At 48.5% G+C, this 26569-nt stretch overlaps 3 protein-coding genes across 14 annotated transcripts; 1 reads left to right on the top strand and 2 right to left on the bottom strand.

The window, feature by feature from the left end:
* Positions 1 to 562: 562 nt before the first annotated feature.
* On the bottom strand, positions 563 to 5679 carry lrrc8db (leucine rich repeat containing 8 VRAC subunit Db). 3 transcript variants are annotated; one of them, XM_086145107.1, is made up of 3 exons: positions 5223 to 5679; positions 4713 to 4877; positions 563 to 4184 (listed from the first exon to the last, which is right to left on the bottom strand). In XM_086145107.1, the coding sequence occupies exon 3, from the start codon at positions 4180 to 4182 to the stop codon at positions 1630 to 1632; it is 2553 nt and encodes an 850-aa protein (XP_086001233.1). In that variant the 5' UTR covers positions 4183 to 4184; positions 4713 to 4877; positions 5223 to 5679; the 3' UTR covers positions 563 to 1629. The 3 variants fall into 3 exon arrangements, with proteins under 3 accessions (XP_086001233.1, XP_086001248.1, XP_086001241.1); XM_086145122.1 differs by lacking the exon at positions 5223 to 5679 and adding an exon at positions 5074 to 5174; XM_086145115.1 differs by lacking the exon at positions 5223 to 5679 and having other exon boundaries at positions 4713 to 5079.
* Positions 5680 to 7024: 1345 nt separating this feature from the next.
* lrrc8c (leucine rich repeat containing 8 VRAC subunit C) lies at positions 7025 to 16463 on the bottom strand. The gene is made up of 3 exons (XM_086145135.1): positions 16328 to 16463; positions 14195 to 14337; positions 7025 to 11378 (listed from the first exon to the last, which is right to left on the bottom strand). Exons 2-3 carry the CDS (start codon positions 14330 to 14332, stop codon positions 9129 to 9131), a joined length of 2388 nt encoding a protein of 795 aa, XP_086001261.1. The 5' UTR covers positions 14333 to 14337; positions 16328 to 16463; the 3' UTR covers positions 7025 to 9128.
* A 2499-nt stretch (positions 16464 to 18962) lies between these two features.
* Positions 18963 to 25972, top strand: LOC147237179 (kynurenine--oxoglutarate transaminase 3-like). 10 transcript variants are annotated; one of them, XM_086145009.1, is made up of 15 exons: positions 18973 to 19074; positions 19388 to 19624; positions 20346 to 20433; positions 20589 to 20770; positions 21618 to 21762; positions 22242 to 22391; positions 22467 to 22553; positions 22646 to 22768; positions 22858 to 22978; positions 24086 to 24162; positions 24236 to 24325; positions 24416 to 24602; positions 25400 to 25473; positions 25558 to 25644; positions 25729 to 25972. In XM_086145009.1, exons 3-15 carry the CDS (start codon positions 20347 to 20349, stop codon positions 25783 to 25785), a joined length of 1467 nt encoding a protein of 488 aa, XP_086001135.1. In that variant the 5' UTR covers positions 18973 to 19074; positions 19388 to 19624; position 20346; the 3' UTR covers positions 25786 to 25972. The 10 variants fall into 10 exon arrangements, with proteins under 10 accessions (XP_086001173.1, XP_086001135.1, XP_086001220.1 ...); XM_086145066.1 differs by having other exon boundaries at positions 18974 to 19074; positions 20709 to 20770; XM_086145084.1 differs by having other exon boundaries at positions 18974 to 19074; positions 19388 to 19634; positions 20709 to 20770.
* Positions 25973 to 26569: the final 597 nt, after the last annotated feature.

Here is a 26569-nt window from a genome sequence, read left to right as displayed (position 1 = left end):
AATCGATAATAAATAGCAGTTACATTAAAAGCAATTATTCGCGACTAATACCTCCTTACGTGATTAATATTATTCTCATTATTATTATTATTGTTATTATTATTATTATTGGGATCTTCAAACAGCATGCAGTGACAGTTCAATTCCACCAAAGGGCGCCTGTCACGTGTCTCTGTGACGTTCCCGGTATCAAAAATAGATTATGGATTTAATCCTTGCATGTGTTGTTTCTTTTTATATTATTTTATTGTCTTTGAAATCGCGGCGTGACGTTCCTGTCAGGCTTGGACATCACATGGTTTGACCCCTCCAGTTACACGTACAGTACAAATAATATTTCCACTACGTGTACTACGATGTTGCTGTGGTAATAGAAAAACAAACAAACAAACAAAAAAAACACTTTGCTTGTTTTGTGCTGTTTAAACCCGCGAGCTGCAGAAAAACAACAACAACAAAAAAAAAAAACGCATTCTCTGCTGGATACTTGAAGTGCTTCAGACCCCGGATGATTGGATGTTTGACAGCGTTTTGGTTCAGTGAAGCTTGAAAAAAACCACCATCGGTGTTTCCGTTTATTGAAACATTTTAAAACCGGATCTTACAAAGTGCTTCTGGGGTTGGAGCGGGTGGTGCCTGTGGGGTTGTGGGGGGGGGGGGGGGGGGGGCAAAGTACTTGGAACATGGAAAGTACACACAAAGTACATGAAGAACGCAGTACAGGAGACAGGAAACAACGGGGAAACTATTCAAACGGAAATGGCGGGTGGATTCTGCGATCCTGAGACTGGAACCCGGTCGGGTGTGACGGAGGACTTTTAGAACACAAGGGTTCCTTTCATTGATCTACCGCCATATTGGAACAGATTACGACCGGAGTACCGGAATATAATCTGACACTTCATTCGGCGCAACGGTTCATTTCGCACATTTCCACGGTAACCGAGGGGTCAGGAGCAGGCCCGGAACTAAAAGTACTTTGACTGGTAACAAATCGACCGATAGGGCTCTTTGGGCGCTACAATAGGGATACTGATGTTTCCCGGCGACCCTGAACTCACCGCCTCGGAAGACAAAAAAAAAAAGCAAGAAGGTTTAAAGGCTTTAAGGGCTTAAACTGACATTAACTTGAGAAATAATAAAAATAAAGGAACATTCCCAGATGTAAGAGCAGGTTCCGGGTGGGTTCTAGTGGGGGTAAACAGTGCTGCCGCTCAGGGGTTGGGGTTCTCCGGCACCTTTATTTTGGCGTCAGGACGTTAACAGCCCCCGGGGTCTCTTAAAGGGTTTGGTCCGCCATCCAGAACAACCTGCAGAACAACCCCACGTTCCTGGCGGGTGACACAAGGTCATCGGTCTGGACGCCGTTCAGCCAGCGGTCACTAACACTTAGCGTGTCAATGCTAAGCTGCGGCTAGCATTAGCACGAGGAAATACTAATCACCCAACTCTCCTCAGGGAAGTGAGCGTTTACAAAAAAAGAAATGGCCGTCGGTCGATGTCAAGAGAAAATACCGACTGTGTGGATCGTTTCAGTGCGGCGGTATTTCCCCCCCCCTCACGACCTCCTGAAACGACTTCAAATTAAAAGCGGGGACGTCCGAAACCGGTCGGGATTGACATCTTAGTCTACCGCCCGTCACTCAGACACTTGCACCCGTTAGCAAAGGAGACGCAGTCCTGATTGATGCTCTCCTTGACCTCCATGGGCAGAGAGTCGAAAAGGTGGTCCTCCACGACCAGGCAGCCGCGGCGGAGGAGGCCGCACTGGCCCAGCTGGGCCGGCAGCCGGTCCAGGCAGTTCCCCCGGACCTCCAGGTGGCTCAGCTGCGTCAGCTGACCGATCTTCTCCGGTAGGGAGGAGATGCAGTTGTGGCTCAGACATAAGGTCCTTAGTTTGGTGCACTTGAAAAGCTGCTTGGGAACCACCTCCACCTTGTTGCCCGTCATGGCGAAATGCTGGAGGTTCTGCAAGAACCCCACCTCCAGAGGTATGACGGCAATGGAGTTGTGGCTGAGGTCCAGGTACCTCAGCTTGAGAAGGTTGAACAAGGATGTGGGTAGGGACTCCAGCTTGTTGTGCGACAAATAGAGCGACTCCAGGTTCTTGACGTGGCTAATGGACAGCGGGATGGAGATGATCTTGTTGTGCCACAGCTTCAGGCAGGTTAGCCTCTTCAGGTGCTGGAAGCTGATCACTTCTTCGATGGTGCGGATGTTGTTGGACTTCAGGTCTAGCTCCTGAAGGTTGGTCAGGCTGAAGATGGCGTGGGGGATTCGCTCCAGCTCGCAGTTGTGGAGCTCCAGCTCACCGAGATTCATCATCTTCTTCAGGCTGTTGAGCACCAGGAGCTTGGTGCCGTCGTTGTGGACCACCAGCTTTATGAGATGCGGGGAGAGATCGGTGATGTTGGTGGGAATCTTGGTGAGGTTGCTTTTGAGGTGCAGGATCTTCAGGTGCCTGAGGTCCCGCAGGGACTCCAGCCCGATCATCTTGTTGTTTTCCGAGTTCAGGTTTCCTATCAGGTAGAGTTCCCTCAGGTTTTTCAGCAGGTACACCCAGCTGGGGATCTCAGCCACGTCCGTGAACTTGACGTGAAGGCACCGGAGGTGATCCCGCAAAAAGATGAAGGCCGTCTGCTCAACCTTGGCCGGACAGTGGTAGAAGTGAAGCTCCTGGAGATTGATCATTTGCGAGATCTTCGCCGTGATCCTGGCCTCCGGGATCAGCTCCAGCTTCAGGATTTCCAAATCTGTCAGGTCGAACACGGCGTCCGGCACCCCGGAAAGCATGAAGAGATGCAGCTCCAGTTTATCTTGAGGGTTGCGCGTCACGTGCTGCCGCAGCTTCTCGAAGGTCCACTCGTGGTTCAGGCTGATCTCGCGCAACTTGTTCTCGCTGACCTCGGAGAGGAAAACGCCGAATCGCTTGGAGTACAGCTGGTCGTACTGGTCCACCATGTGCAGCAGGAAAGCAAAGTCGTTCTTCACGTCGGGAATGTCGCTGAAGCTGCTCTCCTCGCGGACCTTCTCGAACGAATACTCCTTGAGCGGCCGTCGGAAAAGCCAGAAGAGTGTGTAAATGCAGATGAGGCCGTAAACACAAATGAGGGCAATGTAGCTCACGAGGAGCTTCTTCAGCATGAATGCCATGTTGTGGGTGCACTGGAACTTGGTGTAGCCCGTCAGGTGTTTGATTTTGGGCTCGCACACGTGGTCGAAGTCTATGGAGGCCACGAAGGTCATGGTGTAGCCCAGGATCAGGATGAACTTCACCGTTTTGATGACCGTCTGCATGGCGTAAAGCCGATAGATCAGGTCGCTGTCTTCCACGTGGGCACGGAACTTCCTCACCTTCTCGAAGAGGGCCTTGGCCTGCTCGCCGTCCTTCTTGTCCAGTATGGTCATGGCGGGGATCTCGCTCACGAGCTTCTCGGCCGAGAAGGTGACCCCGGATTTGGTCAGCATGGGCGCCGACTGGTTGGGACTCCCCTCCTCGCTGCTCGTGGACAGATGTTTGAGGAGGGAGGAGGCGCCGGCTAGCCTCTGCTTGTTCTCCTCCGAGTCCTCGCACGCCGTCTCGGACAGGGCCTTGGTGGTCCACGGAGACTCAAAACACTTCCCAAGTATGGACACAAAGTGCTCGATTTTCGAGCTGGTCTTCGGGTACTTGAACCAGAAGTTGCTGCTGACCATGAGTATGATGGTGTGGATGAGAGCCAGGTAAGGGAAGTACTTGGAGTACCAGGGGAGAGCGATGTGGTAGCACATCTGGTTGACAAACACGTACTGCTGGAAGTCCAGCTTGGTCCTGATGCCCGACGGCAGAGCTGGGCTGCGCGTGCTCGACTGTTTTAAGGGACCCGCCGACGTGAGGCCTTCAGGGGGCCTTTTGGCCATAAGAGGGGCGGCTTGTTCCCCGATGGCGCTCTCTTTGTTCCAAAAGCCATCGGCCACCTCTGGCACCTGGGGTCCAAAGAAGCCGCCGGTTTCTCCCGGAGCGTGTTCCAGGACAGGGAGACAAACCACTTGGTCCTTGGTCAGCTGCATGGTTCCGGCGAAGATGGCCAGCATCAGCATGACGATGCCCAGGTAGTCCATAAAGACGTCCCACCATGGCTTCAGTATCCGATACGTCGGCTGGATGTCGTTCAGGGAGGCGACCTCCGTGAGGGTGAACATCCCTGCAACGGAGAACGTCAATCAGTGGCTTGGTCCTCGAATATTCCGTTAGAACCCCAATAAGCTATTTTGAAATCTGATATGGGATCTCGTTCTAAATCCAACGGGTCGGTTCAAACTTCTGGATCTGGTGCGAGAGGACACTTTCCTAGTTCCGGACCAATCAAAACGGCTCATCTTGTACTTTTGATACAAGGAGCGTCCATAAACTGCTACAGGAACACGAAATAGCAAACCAACCAAAAGCTCCAGGGCTGTCCCGTACTTCCCTTACGATCAGTACCGGATGGGGAGTACCTTAGGTACTTTTAAAAATAATTTCCTAAACATTAATGTAAACAAAATTTGTTAAACTGTTTTGGGACTTGATTAAATTTCAAGGGAAGTGCTACATAGAACATAATAAACAACAAGCGATGCAAGCTAAGATATACCGCATTAGAATTTTGACAGATGGTGACAAAAAAAAAAATGCATTTATTCAAAATAGTAAGTTACGTAAAAAGGAGTTTATTGTGAAAGGCAGCTACCTGCTTCCTGAGGTCACGTCCGGCCACGGTCCTTCGTTCATTATTTACATCCCGCAGCCTCCGGCTCCTGGACGGGGTGCCGGTCTAGACCGGGGCCGGGAGGGTTTCCGGTCTGGCGGCGTCCCCCCCACCACTCCAGGGCGTTCGGGCTCAATCGGATCCCAGCTAAACAAAACACAGCGGGGTGGAATGCGTGAAAATGGGCGGTGGGGTGGAGGGGTTGCGTGCCTCCATCCAAGTTTAGACAAGGCCACATTGAGCAGGCACGTCAAGGGGCCGCAGGGTCACTGTCTGACTGGCACGCAAGTCACACACACGCACACGCAAACACACACTCACACACACACACACACTGCACAACCTGTTCTCCCCGATGAAAAAGAAAAAGGTAGCAAACGCCAGAGATGTCTGCGATGTCCGTGATGTCCGTGAACGCCGCACCCCCGCTGTGGTCCCGCGACCTGGACTAACGGTCGAAATATCGCGATAGGATGCGGAGACCCCGCGCACCTTCGTTGTCGGAGATGTCGGCTCGTCCCCGCTACGTCGTCGTCGTCGTCGTCTCGCAGGCCGCGGTGAAGCCGCTCCGCCGTCGCATCGCTCGGCGCCGCGGGACCTGCGCGCCGGCCGGGGGGGGGGGTGGGGGGGTGGGGGTGTAAGCAGCTTAGCCGCCCTCCGCCCTCCGCGACCCGGCTTCGGATGGTCGGTTCTCCTCCGGCGCTCGGTTCACGCACGTTGACGGGGTCACGGTGGGGGTCCGTCGTCGGCCCCCCGTGGGGAGCGGCGGGGCTTCTTCTCCGCGTCCGTCGGCTCCATCGGGGGAGGACGGCAGGCTCCGGCGCGTCGTGGGAGCGCGGTGACGTCGCGGACTTAAAGCTACACCGCGGCTTTGTTTTATTTCGGGCTCTGACGTCACGTCCGAGCCACGGGACAACAAGGCCCGTCTCCCGGCCCCTCGCTGTGACGTCACCGCCGCGGCGCCCCGCCTCCGATGACGTCACGCAATCCGCCTCGCGATAAGTTATTGTAGGATTTAAGAAGTAGGTCATATACGTTCTCAACATAAATATTTGTATATATATCGATCGATGGAATGCAAAACCTCCTTTTTTAAGGAAATTAAAATATAGTATGGTCTCTGTTAAACATATTCAAGAATATTCTATTGTCCTCTGACTATAATTCTATGTTACAATTTAAAAATACATAGCATGTATTTTTACCACTGACAATGCTGATAAGTGTTTTTTTCCTAATTTTTTCTGCTTCATTGTGCATATAGGAGTTTTGTCATGTGACATTTATGTTAAAAGAAAGGGCGGGATTATCTTGCAGATAGACTGAAAATGTGGAGCCATCCCATTTCTTATCATTCAATGCAAAAACACAAAATTGAAAAATTTGCAGATAGGAGGTTTTGCATTCCAGCCATCGATACACAATAAATGTGTTTCTGTTCTGTTTTTGTGTAGCAGTTCTTTTTTTCTACACTGCACATAAAAATAAAGGGAACACTAAAATAACACATCCTAGATCTGAATGAATGAAATATTCTTATTAAATACTTTGTATTTTACATAGTTAAATGCACTGACAACAAATTCACACAAAAATGTTCAATGGAAATCAAATGTATTTACACATGGAGGTCTGGATTTGGCGTCACACTCAAAATTAAAGTGGAAAAACAAACGACATGCTGATCCAACGTTGAATAAATGTCTATGAAACAAGTCAAAATGAATCAGTGTTGCTTCTGAAATGGAGAATTTGATTTCACAGAAGTGTGATTGACTTGGAGTTAGATTGTGTTGTGCTCCCTTTATTTTTTGAGAAGTATATTTCTATAATTTTAAATGTTGTTGTCTGGCCTTTTTAATACCTTTATTTTTTGTCTATTTTTCCTGTCCTTCAAATGTCTTTTGATACTGTCATCCTGCTCTGTGTTGTTGTGGAACTTGAATTTCCCCAATTCATCAAACAATAAAATATTATCTATTTGAATACAAATATATTGTTGTCTTTATACAATAAAAGCGAGGGACTACTGCATTATACTGTATTTGTATTGCAATACTGATAAAGTACCTATATCTACCCGCATATATATATGTATATATATATATATATATATATATATATATATATATATATATATTAAACTCATGCCTATATAAACATTATTTTGGGTCCTGCTATTAAAAGGTATATCTATATAAAACATAACTCATCTGCCGGCCTTTTTTTGTGTTTCACTTTCATATATTTAAAATATTTGAAAATATTAAATAAAAGATACAAAAACACGAAAATCAAATAAAGGCCAAATTTAATATTGAATACATTTGACAGAGAGCGATTATATACCATTGCAATACTGATATAGTACCTATATCTATCCCCATATAAATTCACACAAAGATGAACATTATCTTTGGCCCTGCAAGGTTTTCTTGTTTTTGTAACAATTACCTCTGCAATTAAAAAAAAAAATATATGTATATAAAATACAACTTCAGGTGTCTATTTTTGCTATTCAAATTCGAATATGACATCAAATTAATTTGACGTAAATAGATAATTACTATAAAAATGAAGTAATGATTTATTCAACTTGATAATCAATACTTTTGTGGCCGTGTGGGTATACATTTGTGTTGACATGATTGGCTGAGCCAATCCGAATAGATAAAAATCACATGACGGATACAAAACAAAGTACACGGGCGTCTCCAGAGTCATCTACTTATTAAATCTACTTATAGTTTAATACAGCTGTAAAGCTTTTGAACACAGCCAATCACGGGTGTCTCTGGGAGAGAGGGGCGGGGCTTTAACTTGGACCAGTCAGCTGTCAATCACAAAGAGATAAACAATGATTCCCCCTCTCATTCACACCAGTTAATATCTTGCGCTACAGAATTGGAACCTAAAAAGTGAAATAAGTCGAGATCTTCGATGATGTCTGTCACAACTTTTAGAAATGTCCTTTTATTGGTCAAAACGACAAATATATAGTACACAATATACTCTTGTCTTTATGTGTTGAGTCTTAGAACATGAGCTGTAAGAATAATCTCTGGATTTAATACACTTTCAGATAAATCTGGTGCAAAAAGATCCAGACGATACCATTTAACGCTTCACGAGGTTATGTAAGATATATGGCCGCTCCGTCTCCTGAATAAAAGAGGATTCGAAAAGGCAAAATAAAAGTCCTGACTGAGACTCTGCGTCAACGAGGTCAAGGGTTTCCCTTTGGTTTTACATTCACTCATCAGGTGTTTCTGTGGCCTCACCTCTGGGGGGGCGACGTGTCCTGCAGGAAGGGGTGGATGGATGGAGCGTGTACCTGAGCAGGAAGTAATTTAAAATCTCCTGATGTGTTTTTTTTATTTTTTTCCTGATAAGTATTGACGTGAATCTTTCAGAAAGTTCTGCCTTCAGTGACTTCTTTTTTTTTTTTTAGGTTGGGTGCGCTTTTGCGCCGTTAGCTAGCGCTGCTACCCAGCGGTACTTTTCTTAGCTGCTAATGTGAGCAGTTAGCAGTGGGACTCAAATTGCATTGTGACGCCACAGGAAGTGGAATGACTGCCTGCTTAATGTGTGCGTCTGTCTCTGAATGCTAAAGACTAGCGATACCCTGACTGTTTAGCTAACAGTAACTTAAAGTGCCAAATTCTCTCTCCCTCTCCTCCCTGATTCCTCCAGTCAACGTCCTCCTACTGTTTCTTTCACTTCAGTCATGATTTTTGTGCTAACATTTCAGCAGTAAAGAAGTAGCCTGCTGGGAACCCCAGAAACCGCTAGCTATCGCTAAAGATGCTACGCAGTGAGCGTCTGACATTCCAGGGAGTGTTTACGTCCAGGAAACACTTAGTCAAGGACAAAAAAAGCACCAATTTACTAATAAGCCAATTAGACATTTTATCGTAGCGCTACCCAATACACCTAAATAGTATAATGAGCATAAGAGTTATAAATTTCATCAATTTACAAGTTCCAAAATTCAACGCTAGACTTACCCTGACTGAAGCCATGAAAACGAACGAGGCCCCGTCCCCAACGCAGTGGCCGGTTCAGTTCCTGCGTCTTTTTTTGTCTCCCTGCTCAGTGTTCTTGCTAGCTAAGCTAACCTTGTGTTTGTGTGTTCCTTGGACTCTTTCATGAAGGTTGTGTAGTGTCTGAATGAGACAACGCTGAATGATCTGTCAGAGGGTTGGAGCAACAATTAGCAGCTACAGGAAGCAGCTCACTTGTCCGTATCACTTCCTTCAGTGTAAACTGTAAAAAAAAAAAAAAAATCTGAAATTTTTTTTAATCCAAACAGGAGTCCGGATGAGCCGATGCTAAACCAAGGTCCCCGATTGGTAGAGAGAGCAAACAGCTAGGCACTTCGTTGGGACTAAGGTCATGTCACTCCGCCTTCATCTGGTCCCGGACGTCCGAAGGCAGAGTCTTGAAGAGAGCGTCCTCCACGGCGAGGCCGCTGCGCTTCAAGGCACGGCAGAAACCCAGCTCCTGCGGCAGCAACTCAAAGTGGTTGCCCTTGAGGTCCAGGTACGTCAGCTGGACAAGGTAGGAGATCTTTGGCGAGAGAATGGAGAGCGAGTTCTTGCCCAGCTTCAGCGTTTTGAGCTTCTTGCAAAAGAAGAGCTCATCGGGCAGATTTTCGATTTTGTTACAGGTGACGGAGAAATACTGGAGGCTTTGGAGGACACCGATTTCTGGGGGGATGAACCGGATGTCGTTGTGGGACAAGTCTAGGTAGCGCAGCTTGTTGCACAGGAACAGGTGCGAGGGTAAAATCTCGATCTTGTTGTGGCTGAAGTAGAGCCGCTCCAGGCTGCCCAGCTTTTTGATGTGCTCTGGGATGTACATCACGCTGTTGTGCCACAGCTTAAGGCAGGTCAGTTTCCGGAGATGCTGGAAACTGATGATCTCCTCGATGGAGCGGAGGTTGTTCTCTTTCAGGTCCAGCTCCTGCAGGCTTGTTAAGCTGAAGATGGCGTGCGGGATGCGTTCCAGGTCACAGTGAACTATCTCCAGCTCGGTCAGATTGGTCATCTTCTTGAGGTTGTTGAGCATGACCAGCTTGGTGCCGTCGTTGTGCAAGTACAGCCGCTGCAGGTGGCTGGACACGTCCACGATGGACTGGGGTATTTTGGTCAGGTTACTCTTCAGGGAGAGCATTTTCAAGCTCTTCATCTCCCGCAGGGACTCCAGGATGATATTCTTGGAGGCGTCGGGGCTGAGTGACCCCGTCAGGTAGAGCTCCTCCAGATTCCGCAAGCAAAACAGCCAGTGGGGAAACTCCCTGCCCTCATCGAACTTCACGCGAAGCACTTTGAGGTTCTCTTTGAGGAACGAGGTAGCGGTTGTGTGTAGCTTTAAGGAACACTGGTAGAGAGACAGCTCCTGAAGGTCCTTCAGCTGGGAGATGGAGGCTGGGATGGTGACATTGTTGATGATCTCCAGCTTGAGGGACTGGAGCTCGGTCAGCTCGAAGACGGTGTCGGGCAGCCCGGGGAGCATGAAAAGCTGAAGCTCCAGCCGGTTGTTGGCGTTGACCTGCAGCCTCTGGCGCAACTTGTCCGCAGTCCACTGGTGGTTCAGGTTCAGCTGCTTCAACTTGTTCTCGCTGACCTCTGAGAGGAAAACGGCGAATCTTTTGGAGTATAACGGGTCGTACTGGTCGATCATGTGCAGCATGAAGGCAAAGTCGTTCTTGACGTCCGGGATGTCGTTGATGCCCGTCTCCTGCCGCACATACTCGAAGGAGTACTCTTTCAGCGAGCGGTAAAATAGCCAATAGGAAGTGTAGAGGCTGGTCAGCCCGTAAACCGCAACCAGACACAGGTAGCAGTAGGACAGCTTGGAGAAGAGATGGGCCATGGTGTGGTTGCACTCAAAGTCTTTGTAGCCGGTCATGTCCTGTATCTCCACCATGCAGAGAACTTTGTTGCGGACCTTGTTGACCAGGGTGCTGTTATAGGCGATGATGAGGAGGAATTTGAACACCTTGAAGACGGTCTGGCGGACATACATGATGTAGAGGATGTCGCCTTCCTCCACGTGAAGGCGGAACTTCTTGACTTTTTCGAAAAGAGCCTTGGCCTGCTCACCTTCCTTCTTATCCAACACGCTCGCCGACGGTTTCTCCACCACTATCTTCTCCGGGATGGACCTCAGCGACTGCGTCTTCTCCATGCTGCCCTCGCCGGGAGACACCGCCATGGTGGACCTCGTGGTCCCGCTCTTTTTATGGTCCTTCTCCTCGGGGTTCTCCCCGGACACCTCGGACAAGGCTCTCGTGGTCCACGGGGAGTCAAAGCACTTGCCCAGCATGGAGATGAAATGCTCGATCTTGGAGCTGGAGCCGGGGAACTTGAACCAGAAGTTGCTGCACACCATGAAAACCAAGGTGTGTATGAGAACCAAGTAAGGGAAGTACTTGGCATACCAGTGCAGCGCCTTCTCGTAGCACATTTGGTTGATGAAGCTATACTGCTGGAGATCCAGGTCCGTCTTCAAGCCTCTCATTTCTTTGGGCGCCGTCGAAACATTGTAGTGCAGATGCGAGGGCGGCGCCACCTGCACCTCGCTTACGTTCCCCGGAGACAGCAACGTTCTGTGCGGGAGGCAGATGATTTTGTCTTGCATCACCTGAGATGAAATTTAACAACAAAAAGACAGAATCATCAGTTTCATCATCCATCTAGATCTGTTCATATTGCAAAAAAGAAAAAGGATGAAATTCTTGTTAAAAGAAGGCTGTTTTTTTTCTGCGGTTGCACTTTGAACCGTCAAATGTGTCCCAAGTCGACGCCGCGGGTCAATTCCTGCGACTTCTTTTCTACAAAACAGATCTTTATTGCACTGTTCAGGAGCTACAAACACAACATAAGATAACGCAGGCGCGGTCATGTGACGCTCTCATCTGAACCGAGAGGTAAAAAGTCATCTGGACTTGTACAGTACACCCTTGTTTTTCGCAGGGGTTACGCTCCAAAAAGAACCCATGATAAGTAAAATCCGTGAAGTGGAAACCTTTATTTTTTTTTTACAATTATTATAAAATTAAATACTCTATTATACATTGCTGCTGTCGTTTTATGTTTTTTTCTTCCTCCTTTATGGAACGAACGGATGATTCATTAATTCCGTAATGCCAACCTACAGCCGCGTAGCTTTTACCTTCCCTTAGCATGTCCAGAAGTTTAACTTTATCTGCGATAGATAGCATCTTCCGCTGCCTTTTGGGCCCTTTTGTCGGTCCAGAGCGTTTTGTCAACATTATGGGTTTTAGAGAAACTCGAAATTGCAAGAGAATTCGCACGTACGTTATGTAAATTTGGCAATCTGTTTTACGTACGTGTACATATTAAACTGCAACGTTATTGACGCACAGGTAGAGAAGAAGCGGAGTGACTTTTTAGCCAATCAGAATGCAGAACACGATGCACGATGCAAATCCGTGAAGTAGCGAAACCGTGACAAGTAAACCGCGTTATAGCGAGGGATCACTGTACTAATTCACCAGGGACGTCGGGACGTTTACGGTAACTGTATATTTCTATACTTTTTTGGGTACATTTGGTCTTTGTCGGTTTTCATTCTTTCACGTATTTGGAGCCAATCAGAACCGCTACTGTGACAGGAGGCGGCTTCACCTGTCAGTCTTCCATCCATTCACTCCCTTTCAGACTTGTGCACAATTTAGAGTTTTCCATAAACTTACTGATGCAGGTTTTGGACTCTGGGTGGGAGGAACCACAGGCAGAACAGGGAGAGAACCCACTAGGGACAGAACCGCCAACGGCCTCCAAAAAAAGATTGGTTGGAGCATCATTTTGTCCCTGCTGGCTACTGCCCCCCAGTGGTAGTACTCTTTCCATTGCTTTCAGGTTCTCATGCTCTGGAAAACATAGGCAGGACTGTTGTGTGCTGAGGTATGACGGATCTACCGCCCTCTGCTGGACGATTGTTACACCTACACCTGTTTCCAAACTAACACGAAAAACTCGTGCTGCGACGCAGGAGAAAAGGCGACATGCGGACATTGATACCGCTGGTATTGATAAATCTTCGATTGGCCAGGATCGGCCAATCGCGTCGGCCGGTGGTGGCATGATGAGTGGAACGGGGCCTCCTATTGGACAAAAACCTAGTGGTTTATTCAACAAAAGTCACACACGTGCTTGAAGGAGATGTAGAACAGTCGACGCACTTACACACACACACACACGCACACGCACGGCAGGTGTTTGTTCTCGACCGACGGCTTTCTTAATAAAAGTTTTTGGGTTCTTCAAACCGCTGCTAAAAGTGCAAGCAAACTCCGGCGCATTTACTCGTACTCTAAACAATGAGCAGCAGATTCTCCTCAGCGCCACAGTAACTACAGGAAACGGGCACTTTGATTCAGTGCCGTCATACCGGAGGTGGGAGGGGCGTCGGGCTGGCGAGTAGTGTGTGTGTGTGAGTGTGTGTGTGTGTGTGTGGGGGGGGGGGGGGGGGGGGGGCAACAGATTTGCTGCCTCCTAAGGGGCAGATCTTCTCCAAAGGAGCTGACCTTCAGCTCTTGACCCATCTCTGCGTCCCTCAAACCGCTAAGGTACTAAACCAAGAGTTAGGCACCATCCGGATAGAATATCCTGCAGACTGCAGCCCCCCCCCTTCTCCAGCCCCTCCTCCACTGAGTTCTGGACACTGTTTACTGAATGAGGCAGTGTTGGTGACTTTTTCCACTGCAAACTCCTTGCCGGCTGAATGCTCCCTTTTGCTGCGTCTCGCCACCCCTCCTCCCATCGCTGGTGGAAGTAATGTTCCACCAGCGACCTTCTGAAGTTCATCCTGAGGAAGAAGAATCTAACCCCCCCCCCCGTCACATGGGTTAGCACACGGCTAGCCTTAGCAGCTTAGATGGCGGGCGAAAGGGCGCTGGCGCGTTTGGCTGCCGCTTCCCGCTCTCCAACCAATCAACCAAACCAAAGACAAAGGCTCACCTGGACAATCTCCAGCAAGCTACCAAACTAGCTTGCCGACCTGAGCAGGCAGGCTGGCTAGCTAGCCTCTCAAAACTCCAGATCCCGACGGCGACCTGAGCAGGCTGGCTGGCTGGCTAGCTAGCCGGCTAGCCTCTCGAAACTCCGGAACTCCAGAAGACGGCATTTCCATCGGTCGAAATCTTCTTGCTCCTCCTGCTCCACCATCTCTCCCTCCACCAAAAATCCATCTCCAACATCCAGCTCCAACACTTGCCTCCTCACAGCATCACGACACTCAGCTGCACACCGGTGAAGCTCCTCCAGCTTGTCCCTGGACTGGCGCTCATCGCCACACTCTGCAATTATGGACTTCTTCCCAATAATTCTGTGTATGTTCTGTTCCTTCTGTTTTTTACTTGTGAAGCGTCTTTGAGTGTCATGAAAAGCGCTATAAAAATCCCAAGTATTATTATTATTATTATTATTACCCACCTGGAGGGTGCATCCGAAGACGCCGATCATCAGCATGATGACCGACAGGTAGTCGGTGAATACGTCCCACCACGGCTTCAGGACCCTGAACGCTGGCTGCTGCTCAGAGAACTGGCGGAATTCCATCACGGGAATCATGGTGCCTGTCGGGACGCGGGATCAGAAAACAGGGTCCTGAGATCCTCGCTTGATCCGGAACCCAGATGGGTTTCGAAAGCGTTTTACAGATATGAGAACAGAGCTAGTTTTTGCACGGATTCATCAGTAAAGACACGTTTTGTTGTTTTTTGTTTTCGGATGAAGCTAATATCGGCATGTTAATCGACTAATACTAGCGCGTTAGACCTTGACTGAGAACTCTACAGAACATTCTTTTGAGATCCATTCACCGCATTTGGATTTAAACTCACCTGATATAAAAGACGCTTACGCAGCACTGACCGCTGCGACTTCCGGGAATTCGTCCTCCACCACCACTTTAGCCCACTGATCTAATCTGAGGTAAATATGCTAAATGGACACAAATCTATTCTTTTGATTTCTTCTTTTATATGGTAGGCATCAATTTCGCAATTCCCTCCAAGAATCTTGAGAAACGGAGACTTTATTACGACTTAAAAAAAAAAAACAAATATTAAACCTCTTGCTCCCTGCGATGAATCCAATTGATGAATGTTCATTCATTCAATCCGTCGTCGACACGCCAATCCTCGGGAGGCGGGGCTTAATCGGCTGTCAATCATCCGTCATTCATACCTATTGACAACTAAGACCACCAAATCTCCGTAACCCGGGGTTCGGCGGCGATAAGAGAACGTGCACGAACTGTCAGGAAGGTGATATTTTGGAGTATTCAGTGAAGCTCCTGACAAAAGAAGGAGACTCTTATTGTTTCTCTAATCAGAGCGACAACAGGAAGTGGGGGGGACGGAACGTACCACTGCGGTGAACATAGGGGAGGGGTTGGGGAAAAAAAACAAGACGGGTTAATGAAACCTTGACCCTTAAACATTTCTTATTGTTTTGATAACATTTTGTTTATGTTGGAGGGGTAAGGGGAGTAAATCCAATCAAAATTAAATTATCCTATGGGCTAACGGCAAGCTTTCAACCGACTGATGGATTAATCCAGGAAATAATCTGGACTTCGATCCAGATTAAACACTGACGAAAAGACCTTCCTCCCTCTTGTCTCCTGACGTCCGACGTCCCGTCCCTGCTTTGAGTCAGGATGCGTGTGTGTTTTTTGTTTGCGTGTGTGTGTGTGTGAGACATCTGTTTATTAAACCATAATGAAATGTCCCAAGATCTTCTGGACCTTCTGAGGTCAAACTGTTAGTGAGGAGGATGACGGATGAGACACAACGGCGGAGATTTAAAGATTTTCAGGCGCTGGTTCTCCAGCAGCAAACTACAGGTCTGACTGACCAGACCCGGACCGGGAGGGAACCCCTTGGGGGACGCCACCGGGGGGGACGCTCCTGGACCTGCCCGGGAGGAGGCACCTGGAGGAGACCCCAGGTGGAGGGTCCCCGAAGGGGGGCATCGGGGTCCGGGACAATGGCCCCCCCTCCACCTCCCAATCCCTGGATGAGTCAGCCATTCAGGCTGCATCCTGACAGGAAACTGTCTGAATCCCACATCTCTAAAAACAGACATGTTTGGAACACACCCAGAGCCAGGGAGCCACTGAGCCACTGCAGGGAAATAAAATGGAGTTTTCTCTCTCGCTCTCTCTCACGCACACACACATACACACTTGTGATTTCACAGCTTTTGCAAACTTTAACACCAAAACAGAGGTGAAATTTCATGGAAAGTGAGTTTCAGCCTCCAATCAACAATAACCCCCCCCCCCCACACACACACACACACTGTTGCTGACTTTGACACCAAACAGTCGTTTGCTGGGTAAAATTCCACGGAAGCTGGACTCCCACCCGATGGACAGTGATCGACACACACACACACACACACACACACACACACACACACACACACACACACACACACACACACACACACACACACACACACACACACACCGTCTCCCCGCCTTGAAATGATAAAGAGGTGACTTTCCGTCAAGCGACGCGTTACCGTGATTCCCCCCTGGACCGGAACCGGACTCACCTCCGTTCGGACGAGTGCCGGAGAAGCGCAGGATCCGTGTTCGGTTCCGGATCACGCCGGCCCGTCGGTGTCCCCGTTCTGTGGGGCGTGGACTCGGAGCCCCGGACCAGAGCTCACTGACCAGTCCGGGATGTTGTCCGTGAGTCAGCCCGCAGACGGAGAGGTTGGACGGGGGGCGGGGCAACCCACCGCACCGCACCGCACCGCACCACCCAGGCGTGTACGTCTTAACCCGCCCCCGCCCCCCGGTGTCCCGGTCCGGTTCCGATGATCCAGGACTTCAAGACGCCCCACGATGAACGCTTGTGTTCCCGAAGGAGGCGGGGCTAACATCCTCACTTGTGACGTCACAATTTTTCATAAACTTTTATTATATAGTGATTAAATTGCCACTAAACCGCAAATCTAATAAACTAGCAATAAGTGATATTTTTATTTTTCCTTGCAGATGACAAAAGACATGAGATAAAAAAATAAAAATAAAAAAAAATCAGGAAGCTTCCATTCACCCCAAGTCTGAGTGGCAAGAGCCAATCACAGCTGTCAATCGGCAGAGGGGGCGGGGTTATACCTGGACGGTCAGCTGTCAATCATCCAGCCAGGCACTCTCTTTCACACCTGCAGACCATTAAGACTTTTAAATGAACCCAGTGTGTTTGGACTGAGAACATGGAGGGAACACACAGATAGAACCTGGACATCCACCCACATTGTGGCCAAGAATGGCCTGAGGCCACGACTCTGGATACAGATCAGTTTTTATTTTTAATCCCTAAATTAAATTAAATAATTTACCAACATCGTCTGGACTGCAGGATTTCCAGACCCAGAGCAGATCATCTTTGCTCTGGGCAGGGAATTATTACACACACATGCACACATATGCGTGCATGGGGGGGGGGGGGGTTCATGAAATCCTCTGCAGGAAGTGCTGTGCACTTAAAATGTAAAACCATTCCAGGAATAAACATTTTAAGTAAAGTTATATAAAAACACAAAGAGTTGCATATTCAGAACCCAAACTCCATTCTCCAGGGATGATACTATCCTGCTCCACATCTCTACATGAAAACCGTAACTTGGAGAGAAATTGGTCATGGAGGGAACTGAATTTTTAAAACCCTGCAAGTCAGGTTCTGGGCCTGCTCGTCACCGTAGCAACATTAGTGTTCAAACGGGAAGTGTGCTCAATACTGTGACGAAGAATTCATAACAAAAGCAATGCCAGTGAGAACATTTTGGCAAAGAGTGACCCGTGCCCTCTGTCTGCCTCCCAGTGGACAGTTGAGCAGATAAAACAACATTCACGTTTGAAAAAGGTCAATAAATACAAATAAGCAAAGGTGAAAACCTTTTCTGCTGTGCTGGTTCTCCACAGGGTTGCATCTCGACTGACGGCGACAGCTTTTGGCCACAGTATGGTGCATGACTTGGTGAGAGAAGCCATCAAAACTGGGGTATGGGGTGGTAAACTAAAGCATTTTGACAAATATTCTGAATCTTATCGTCAATTCACCTCCCCTACTTCTCTTGGACATAGGAATTATGTGTCTTTTTTTTGCTACTATCATTCTGTTTTATCAGAGCAGCTTTGAAGAGGATGAATACTGGAAAGGCAGTTGATCCCAAGGACGTACCGGTGGATGGGATGGAAGTGTCTGGAGACGTGGCTGATGGATGGATGATGTTCAGAGCTGCAACAACTACAGTGGTATGAAGCTGATGAACAACACAGTGAAGCTGTGAGAGCATCAGTGTGGTTTCGTGCCAAGGGCGATATCTACTTTGAGAGTGCTGATGGAGAAATACAGAGGTCAAAATTCAATCATTCGAGAACCCGGAACCCTCAGACACGAGGAGAACATGGCAACTCCACACGAAGAGGTCCCATGGCAGAATCAAATCAGGGTTCCTCTTGGAGACAGGCGGAAGCACTAACCACTACACCACCAGAAGGTCAGAATTTATTGACTTATTGAACATATCTATCTATCTATCTATCTATCTATCTATCTATCTATCTATCTATCTATCTGTCTGTCTGTCTGTCTGTCTGTCTGTCTGTCTGTCTGTCTGTCTGTCTGTCTGCCTGCCTGCCTGCCTGCCTGCCTGCCTGCCTGTCTGTCTGTCTGTCTGTCTATCTGTCTGTCTACAGAAATTAGTTTTAAGGTGGCTAGAGTTACTCTTGTTCAATTCCTGTATGTTATAAATGTACAACTCAAGCCACCATGTTGTAAATCATTAATATATTTTGTTTTTGTTTGTTGCTCTGAGGCTACGTCCATCCCCCATTTGTTAAACAAAGCATAATTGTGAATTGATAATTATTAATTTTTGATTGATTTTTTAATTTATTTTGCATTGATTTTTGACTTTCAGCAGTCTTGTAGTCACCCCTGCATCTGTGCGAGGAGTGGTACGGGCCAAAGTGACCGGGACGCAGGGGGGCTTCGGGGGAATTTGTTACTTTCAATCTCAACAAAAATAACATTAAAGTGAGATTTTAATCCTAAATCTGCTCAATTATATCAAACAGAAGAAGATCCGAGAATCATCTAACCTTCTAGCAATGCCTGCGGAACGTTTAATTACCGGACGATGAGCACTCACCCCCCCTCTCATATGGACGCTCCCATCTCGTGGCCCGGCACCTCTGTGTTTTGACCGGAGGAGCTGCGTTTCAACTGCGCGTTGCGTCCGAAGTGAGTCCGCGGAAATCGGCCGTCTTGCCGCCGTAACAGCGTCCGGTACGTTTTCCCTTTGAAAACGAGGGAGGGGAAAAAAATCGCGGATTTAGTCGTCGGCTTTCGGAGAGAGGAAAAACATACTGGGCGCGCGCGTACGCGTGTGCTACCCCAAGGTTGTCAAAGCTAGCTCAGAAGTGCTAGCGTTAGCAGACCGGCGGTGCCGTCCGTGGGTTAGCGGCGGCCGCACGACCCTGCCGGTCAGGCGGATATCCGGGATGAGCGTCGCCACCGTGAACCGCGTTTCGGTCTATTCGGGACATTTTATATTCCTAGACATCTTTGTTGACCCGGTTTCCCCGTCGCATTCTGTCAGGGCCCCCCCTTTGTCAGATGCCCCCATCCCCGGGCGGACATCGGTGCATTACGGCGACACCTGCTGGCGAAGCGTGGAAGGTCACCCCCCCCCTTCCACGCTCCACACACCGGTGTGGGGATGACCGTGTTTACCTGAGCTCAACTTTACAACGATCTTCAGAAAGATTGGGATGATTTGTCCCATATAGCTGGAGAAAAGACAGCACCGTGCATCAGGGCGAGGTGTCACTGCAGGGTAAACACTGGTAGAATATACTAGATTCATTGTGTGTGTGTGGTTGTGTGCGCATGCATGCATGCATGCATGTCTGTTCTCTCCAAAATTAAATCAGAAATAAAGATTCTTCTGTGTATAATTTATCCAGATCAAATTAATATACTGGCTATCAGCTACGATCTTGTTTTGTGCTTCTGTTACGATCCTTTGGGTCAGAAATAGATGAGTAAAACTCAGTCTTGTTAATTATTAAGTGTGAACCAAGTTTTTACAAGATAATATGTGTATTGAAAATTATAAGCAATTATTTCATTCTTTTCACAACTCCTGCATTCAATAAAACTAATTGAATCCTCCTCTGGAGATAAACAAACTGCCATGATGGATGCGATCCTGAAATACTGGTAGATCTAGTCATCCATGCTTTTATATTACACCACATAACTGGCCAACAATAAAAATATAGGTAGTAGGTATCATCATTATTTCTTTTAATTTGTTTGTAAAATCTTTAGTTTATTCATGTCAGTCGATCCACAGAGGTCATTGTGAAATGATCACAGCATCAACATCATGGAAGGATGTGGAAAAATATCGGTTCCTCTTATAGATGTGAGAGCAGACGCTCCTGATGTTGGTGCTCCTGATCGAAGATCCACTGGGTTGCGGTGCAGCAACACGGGAGAAACCGGTCGACCGTGTCAGTTTTCCCAGCTCTCCCTTCTCTCTCTGTCTGCAGCATGAGCACAGCGCAACGGTTCCTGCACCGCGCAGCGTTTGCATGTCCTGCCAATTTAACCCGCAGCAGAAGCTTATGCACCTCACAGGTGAGTCCGCCTCGGAAATCCTCATTCATATTTCCCTCCTCCGTGCCATAGCGGGTTCAGCTGAGCGTGAGCGGCTTCCTCCCATATCACAGCTCTGCGCGGTTTGACAGCTACACTAAACAAACCCCTGATCAAAGTCCGGTTGTGTTTGTAAGCACGCCCCAGGCGGATTTGGCCCTCCCCGCTCCCTGACAGACGGTTTTCATTCCTACGAGCTCCCGAGTGGGTTGTACTACTTCACCAGCTCACGGTCGCTCCCTGCTCTGCTGTTTCAGCGAACGATGGCGTCCCGACACACACACACCAAAAGAATAGAAGGCCTGGACAAGAATGTCTGGTAAGAGTTCTTCCCTCTTATCGCCGGCATCCCGAGGGGAATCCGTTTGTGGTCGTTTCCTGTTCTCCAGCTGGAGAAGAGCGGAGCAGTTTGCAGCAGGTCAGGGGACCACGTGGGGGACCGGAGAGAAAGCTCTGAAAATCTTATCCAGAAAAACATTTTAAAAAATACGCTCTCGTGCTCCTGGGAACATCTGGAACATCATATGTTTCTGATCATACCGACCCTCGAGTGATTATCTTCCTCCGACGACAGGTTTTAACATTTTTAATAAATCGGCGACCTCTCGAGATTCTCCTATTTCCCAAATGTAGTGACATATATCTACATGTATTTGTGAAGGAGTTTTACGTCGGGCGTCTGTCCCAAATATAAGCCGGAGCTGCAGCCCTGATGCGAATGGGCCTTCACCCAGGAGGAGGAGCTTATCAGTTTTGGGGTCTTCCACCCCTCTCTGCTGTAGCAGCCACATTTTTCTTGAGAATATCCTGAAAAAGATCCCCCCCAAAAATGTGGGACTGCAGAATTTCTTGGGAGGGGGGCACGAAGGGTGTGACGCAGTTTAGTTTATGCTCTGACTTCCTGACAGACCCCAAAGGACGTGGCGCCGGGTGTTATCCAGGATCACTCTGCTCTGGTTGGAAAGACGTCAACAGCACCAAAGCGCGTTAGATTTTTTTCCTAGATGGAGGGTGGGAGGACTAAGACCCCGTGGATCGCACATTCAGTTTCACACTCACTCATGCTGTCGTCCAGACAATTACACCTGCCACCCGCAGAGGGCGCCGTCGCACATGTAGCCCAGATCCTCCTGCGCTCGGCTCAGTTCTCCCTACTGTGAATCCAGGGTGGCGTTCTCGTCGGTGGCGGCGGACCCCACCATCGTTAACCTGGGCCAGGGTTTCCCGGACATCCCCCCGCCCTCCTACGTCAAGGAGGCCTTGGCCAAGGCGGCAGCGGTGGACCGGATGAACCAGTACACCCGAGGATTTGTAAGGGCCCCCGCGGGTTCTCTTCACCTTGTTTACGTCCAGAAATAAGCCTATTGAAGCCATTGTCATCTTCTCAAGTACTACATACTGTACAGTGCAGAAAGAGTACTCATTCGAAATACTCCTGCTATGTAACCAGGGTTCAGTCAGCATAAATACATATTCACACACACACTAAATACCATTTGTGATATTTTTTTACCTACAGTTATTGCGACACCAAGGATCTGTGTTTTTTTTTTTTTTCATTTTCAACCCTTAGTTCTCGGTCTGTTAGTAATTGGCCAAAGTCTCATCAGGAACTCAAGTTTAAAGTGGCAGGAGGTCATCTTCTATTTAGACGTAGGGGGTCAAAATACTGGCAGAGGAGTCCGAGGGGGACAGTGGGGAACAAAAGTCGAAGTACATTTGAGTAAAAGTACCTGTAATAGCCTCCCTTATCTGATGGCGGCAGTACTCAGGCTTGTGTTGCGTACCAGGGCCACCCCTCGCTGGTCAAGGCGCTGGCAAAGGTGTACGGGCGGGTGTGCGGCCGAGAGATCCACCCCCTCACCGAGATCCTGGTCACCGTGGGCGGCTACGGCTCCCTGTTCAGCACCATGCAGGGCCTGGTGGAGGAAGGTGATGAGGTGAGGAGCCCCCCGCCGCCGCCCGCCTCGCCAACACCGCCACACGTGCTCAGCGGGTGATCTCCCTGGCCGCAGGTCATCATCATCGAACCTTTCTTCGACTGCTACGTGCCCATGGTGCGGATGGCAGGTGCCAAGCCTGTGCTGATCCCCCTGCGCCTCGTAAGCCGCTAATGCCGCCGCGCCGTTCGCTTCGTCCCCCCCCCCCCCCCGCTGCGCCGCCAGCTTTCCGGCTTTGTTTTGTGCCGCCGCAGAAACCGGGAAAGGACACCATCACCAGCGCCGACTGGTTCCTGGACCCGGAGGAGCTTTCCGGAAAATTCAACGCCAGGACAAAGGCCATCATCATCAACACGCCCAACAACCCAATAGGGAAGGTACGCCGGTGAAAAAGTCGGTGAGCGTGTGGCGTCGAGGTGACGTTCTCGCCTCTGTGGCGTTCTCACCTCTGTGCTGCCCCTCGCAGGTCTTTACCAGGGAGGAGCTGCAGATGATCGCTGACCTCTGCATCAAACACGACACGCTCTGCTTCAGCGACGAGGTCTACGAGTGGCTGGTCTACAGGGGGCACCAGCACCTGAAGATAGGTACCAATTACTTAATAGAATACTTGTGTGTGTGTGTGTGTGTGGTCATAGTCACTTGATTGAAAAAATTCAGTAGTGTTACTTGAGACAGCAACAAGGTTAGACATGGCAGCAGAGGATGCAGCAGGTGGTCGGCCGAAGGAAAAACAGAAGAATGACAGACACACATCACGTGTGTGCAGATACCTAAAGAACAGAAAGGTCAACTGCACAAAATGCAGATTAATCTTACAGTACAAGAAAAGTGCATAGTTTTTCATCACATATTCTGTCGCTCCGGCCTGAGTGTAGAGGTGTGAGCAGTTCCTGCTCAGGGTTCGGGTGCTGGGCAGCTTGCTGCGCTGCCCTCAAATCATGTAATTATCCTGTTTTGTTTTTGGTTATGATGTCTAAAAGGAGGCCTGATGATTTTTGTTTATTGACATTTTTTTTTTTTTTTTTTTACAACTTTGTTTTTCCAACTTTAATGTTACAACTCAACTTAGACTTACTTCCAGATAAATCAGTGTGTGATGCCCTAACAGACACAGATACACACACACACACACACACATACAAATACATCAGCCAGTCCACTCAAGTCAAACTGGCCCCACAAACTCCACAAAAACATTGGTCATAAACAAACAGCCCGAGATATTTACATGAGAATCACTGAAAAGTTAGCTTGCTGGAAGAAGCTTCCAGGTCCGGTCCCTTGGTGGACCGGGTCGTCTGTGTGGAACCTCCGTGTTCTCCTGCCTTGGTCCTCTCCAAGTTCTCCGTCTTCTGTCCAAAAACAGTCAGCGGGTTAATTGAAGACCATACTAAGTGAATGAGAGAGTGAACGGCTAGATGATTGACAGGTGGCTCTTTCAGTTGAGCCCCGCCTCTCTCTCCAGTGCCCCCTGATCCTATTAGCGGGACATTTCTTGATGTACTTATACTTCCCGTCAAGCACTTCTCAACACCAATGCTGGGACCTTAAACATGAACAGCTTTTTTTAAATTTTTTTTTTAATGTGTTAATTCACTAATGAACAAATATGTAACAACAAAGTGAAAGAACCAGATTGCTTTAATCTCACCAGGATTAACTCCTGCCTTTCTGTCTCCTTGCCTCCGCAGCCACCCTGCCGGGAATGTGGGACCGCACCATCACCATCGGCAGCGCCGGGAAGACCTTCAGCGTCACCGGTTGGAAGGTGAGCTGCACCTCCTCTTAGCGACCGGCGTGCTACGGAGGGCGTCAGGGCGCTGACTGACGTTTTTCCCCAGCTGGGCTGGTCCATCGGGCCGGAGCACCTGATAAGGCACCTCCAGACCGTCATGCAGAACACCCTATACACCTGTCCCACACCTTTACAGGTACGTCCCACTCCCCGCGCTCGCCATCTCACCCCCTCGGCCGGAATGTTCCATTCCAACGCCCGGGTTTTCCCCTCCGTCTGCTCTCAGGAGGCCATCGCTCAGGGTTTGTCCCTCAACTACGACCTGATGGGTCAGCCCGAGTGCTACTTCTCCTCCCTGGCGCTGGAGCTGGAGGAGAAGAGGAACCGCATGGCGGCCTTCCTGCAGGAGGCCGGGATGTCGCCGGTCGTCCCCGAGGGAGGTTACTTCATGCTGGCCGATGTCTCCTCGCTCAGTGAGTTAGCCAAGCCTTGCTCAGTTCTGTACCTGCCGGAAATCTGGTTAAACACTTGCCTAAAAAAAAGCCAGCGTAAACCGTGATGTCACAAGGGGGCGGGGCTTATACCAGCGAGGAGAGGTGGGCTGTCACACTGGGAAGTCAGGCACTGATATGTGAAGATAAAGTAAGGTATAGGAAGTTATGTGAAGCATTGATTAAGTTGTGATTATGTATTTTGTCTTGTTTTACTTTGAAAAGTAAAACACTGTGTGTGTGTGTGTTGTGCTGTGCATATACTGTATATCAGAATAATTAATTGCAATAAAAAAAAATAAAAAATAGGACACTGAACTCATGGAACAGGTCTGACCTGGCAATATTACCAATATCAAGCGGATCAATGTCCAGGACGCACCTCAACATTCTGAAATAATCCTCGAGAAGCCTTTAGTAAAACACTGCGCTCCGAGTTGAAGATGAAGCCTCAGGTTACCTCCAGCCTCGTGGAAAAACCTTCTTGTTCAACTTAAACCATCAGAAGGTTCGCTGAAGACTAAACTGATTGACAGCTGTCCATCAGGTTAAACCCCGCCTCTTGCCCCGGTGTCAGCTGCCATTGACTCTTTCTGGCACTTTCCTAGTGCCTACTTTCCCTTTCCTGTCTTCTTATCTCTCTATAAAAGATCGATCACTGATAGCCAATCGATCTGTGTAATGACCAGTAGAACCCCGATCGCCAAGCCCTCCTCTGGGAATCATTTCAATGTCTATCTTGGAGAGCGTGATGGTCGAACGCCGTGTGTGCGTTGCAGATCAGGACCTGTCTCACATGGACGACGACCAGGCCTACGACTACAAGTTCATCAAGTGGATGATCCAAGAAAAGGTAAATCCGCGGAGGTTCTTCTACATCTAATCCGCATGTTCTCCCAAACACTTTTAAGGCGTCCTCGTTTTTCAACATCCCCAGAAACTGGCCGCCATTCCCGTGTCTGCGTTCGTGGGGGACGAGTCCAGGAAGCACTTCGAGAAGTACATCCGCCTGTGCTTCATCAAGGTGAGGAAACGAAAGAGCGATCTTCTGAAGCAGCCGAAGAACCTCGGACCGACGCGTTTTGTCCTCTCTCGCCTCCACAAACAGCAAGACAGCACCCTGGACGCCGCCGAGAAGATCCTGAAGAACTGGAAAGCCGTCTGACCCGAAGAGGAGCGGCTCCTACGCAGAGGCAGAGTTCCACCGCAGAGTGATCGAGAAGCACCTGCAGACTTTTACGAGCACAAAGTTTTTGTATAGTTTAGTAAATAATCTTAATCGTAAAGTATGTGAATGAGTACTGCCAGCAGATGTTTTTTCCAAGTTTGAAAAGTAAAATCACTCATTCACAGCTTTCTAAGTGTTCTGTTGTTCTGGGTTCTCTGGTCTTCGTCTTGAGGAACATGAATTCTGACGCTCTCTTGAACCTCCGAGAAGGTTCGGGTGTTTTTTTCCTACAGAGCTTAGCGTTTGTATCGGATTTTATCTGCGGAGTCTCCACGTGAATGAGTGAATGGTCGGATGTCTTGATTCTTGATTGACAGCTCACTCCTCCAGGTTAAGCCCCGCCTCTCAGCCCAGCCTCTGCTGTGATTGGCTCCAGCCAGGATAAGAGGTGAGTGAGTGAATATTCCAGTGAATGCTATGCGGCGCATTAACTTTTCTTTCATACAGGAACTTGTCTGAGGTGGTTGTTTGTCGTACATATAACTTTTGTCCATTCCAGTAACTACTGTCCATTTCATCTGCACTCATCCTTGCACCCGCTGATCATATTTAATATAATGTTTACATTCTCTTCCATTATATTTTTCATTTCCCTCCACTGTTTAAACAGCGGGAAGAACAAGTATTTGATACACTGCTGATTTTTCAGCTTTTCCCACTTGCAAAGCATGTAGAGGTCTGTAATTTTTATCATAGGTACTCTTCAACCGTGATTGACGAA

This window comes from Fistularia commersonii, chromosome 1, assembly GCF_037954325.1.
Source record: "Fistularia commersonii isolate RoL2024-O1a breed Wild chromosome 1, RoL_Fcom_v1.0, whole genome shotgun sequence".
Lineage (NCBI taxonomy): Eukaryota > Metazoa > Chordata > Actinopteri > Syngnathiformes > Fistulariidae > Fistularia > Fistularia commersonii.
The sequence above is the reverse complement of the archived record's forward strand: the minus strand, read 5'-3'. Positions and strand labels throughout refer to the sequence as shown.

Coding starts and splice junctions, on each gene's coding strand:
- LOC147237179 (XM_086145009.1), top strand. CDS start 20,347: ATGAGCACAGCGCAACGGTTCCTGCACCGCGCAGCGTTTGCATGTCCT. Junction 20,771..21,617: donor GGCCTGGACAAGAATGTCTG/GTAAGAGTTCTT, acceptor CTGTGAATCCAG/GGTGGCGTTCTCGTCGGTGG. Junction 22,769..22,857: donor CCAACAACCCAATAGGGAAG/GTACGCCGGTGA, acceptor TGCCCCTCGCAG/GTCTTTACCAGGGAGGAGCT.
- lrrc8db (XM_086145107.1), bottom strand. CDS start 4,182: ATGTTCACCCTCACGGAGGTCGCCTCCCTGAACGACATCCAGCCGACG.
- lrrc8c (XM_086145135.1), bottom strand. CDS start 14,332: ATGATTCCCGTGATGGAATTCCGCCAGTTCTCTGAGCAGCAGCCAGCG. Junction 11,379..14,194: donor TCTTCGGATGCACCCTCCAG/GTGGGTAATAAT, acceptor ATTTCATCTCAG/GTGATGCAAGACAAAATCAT.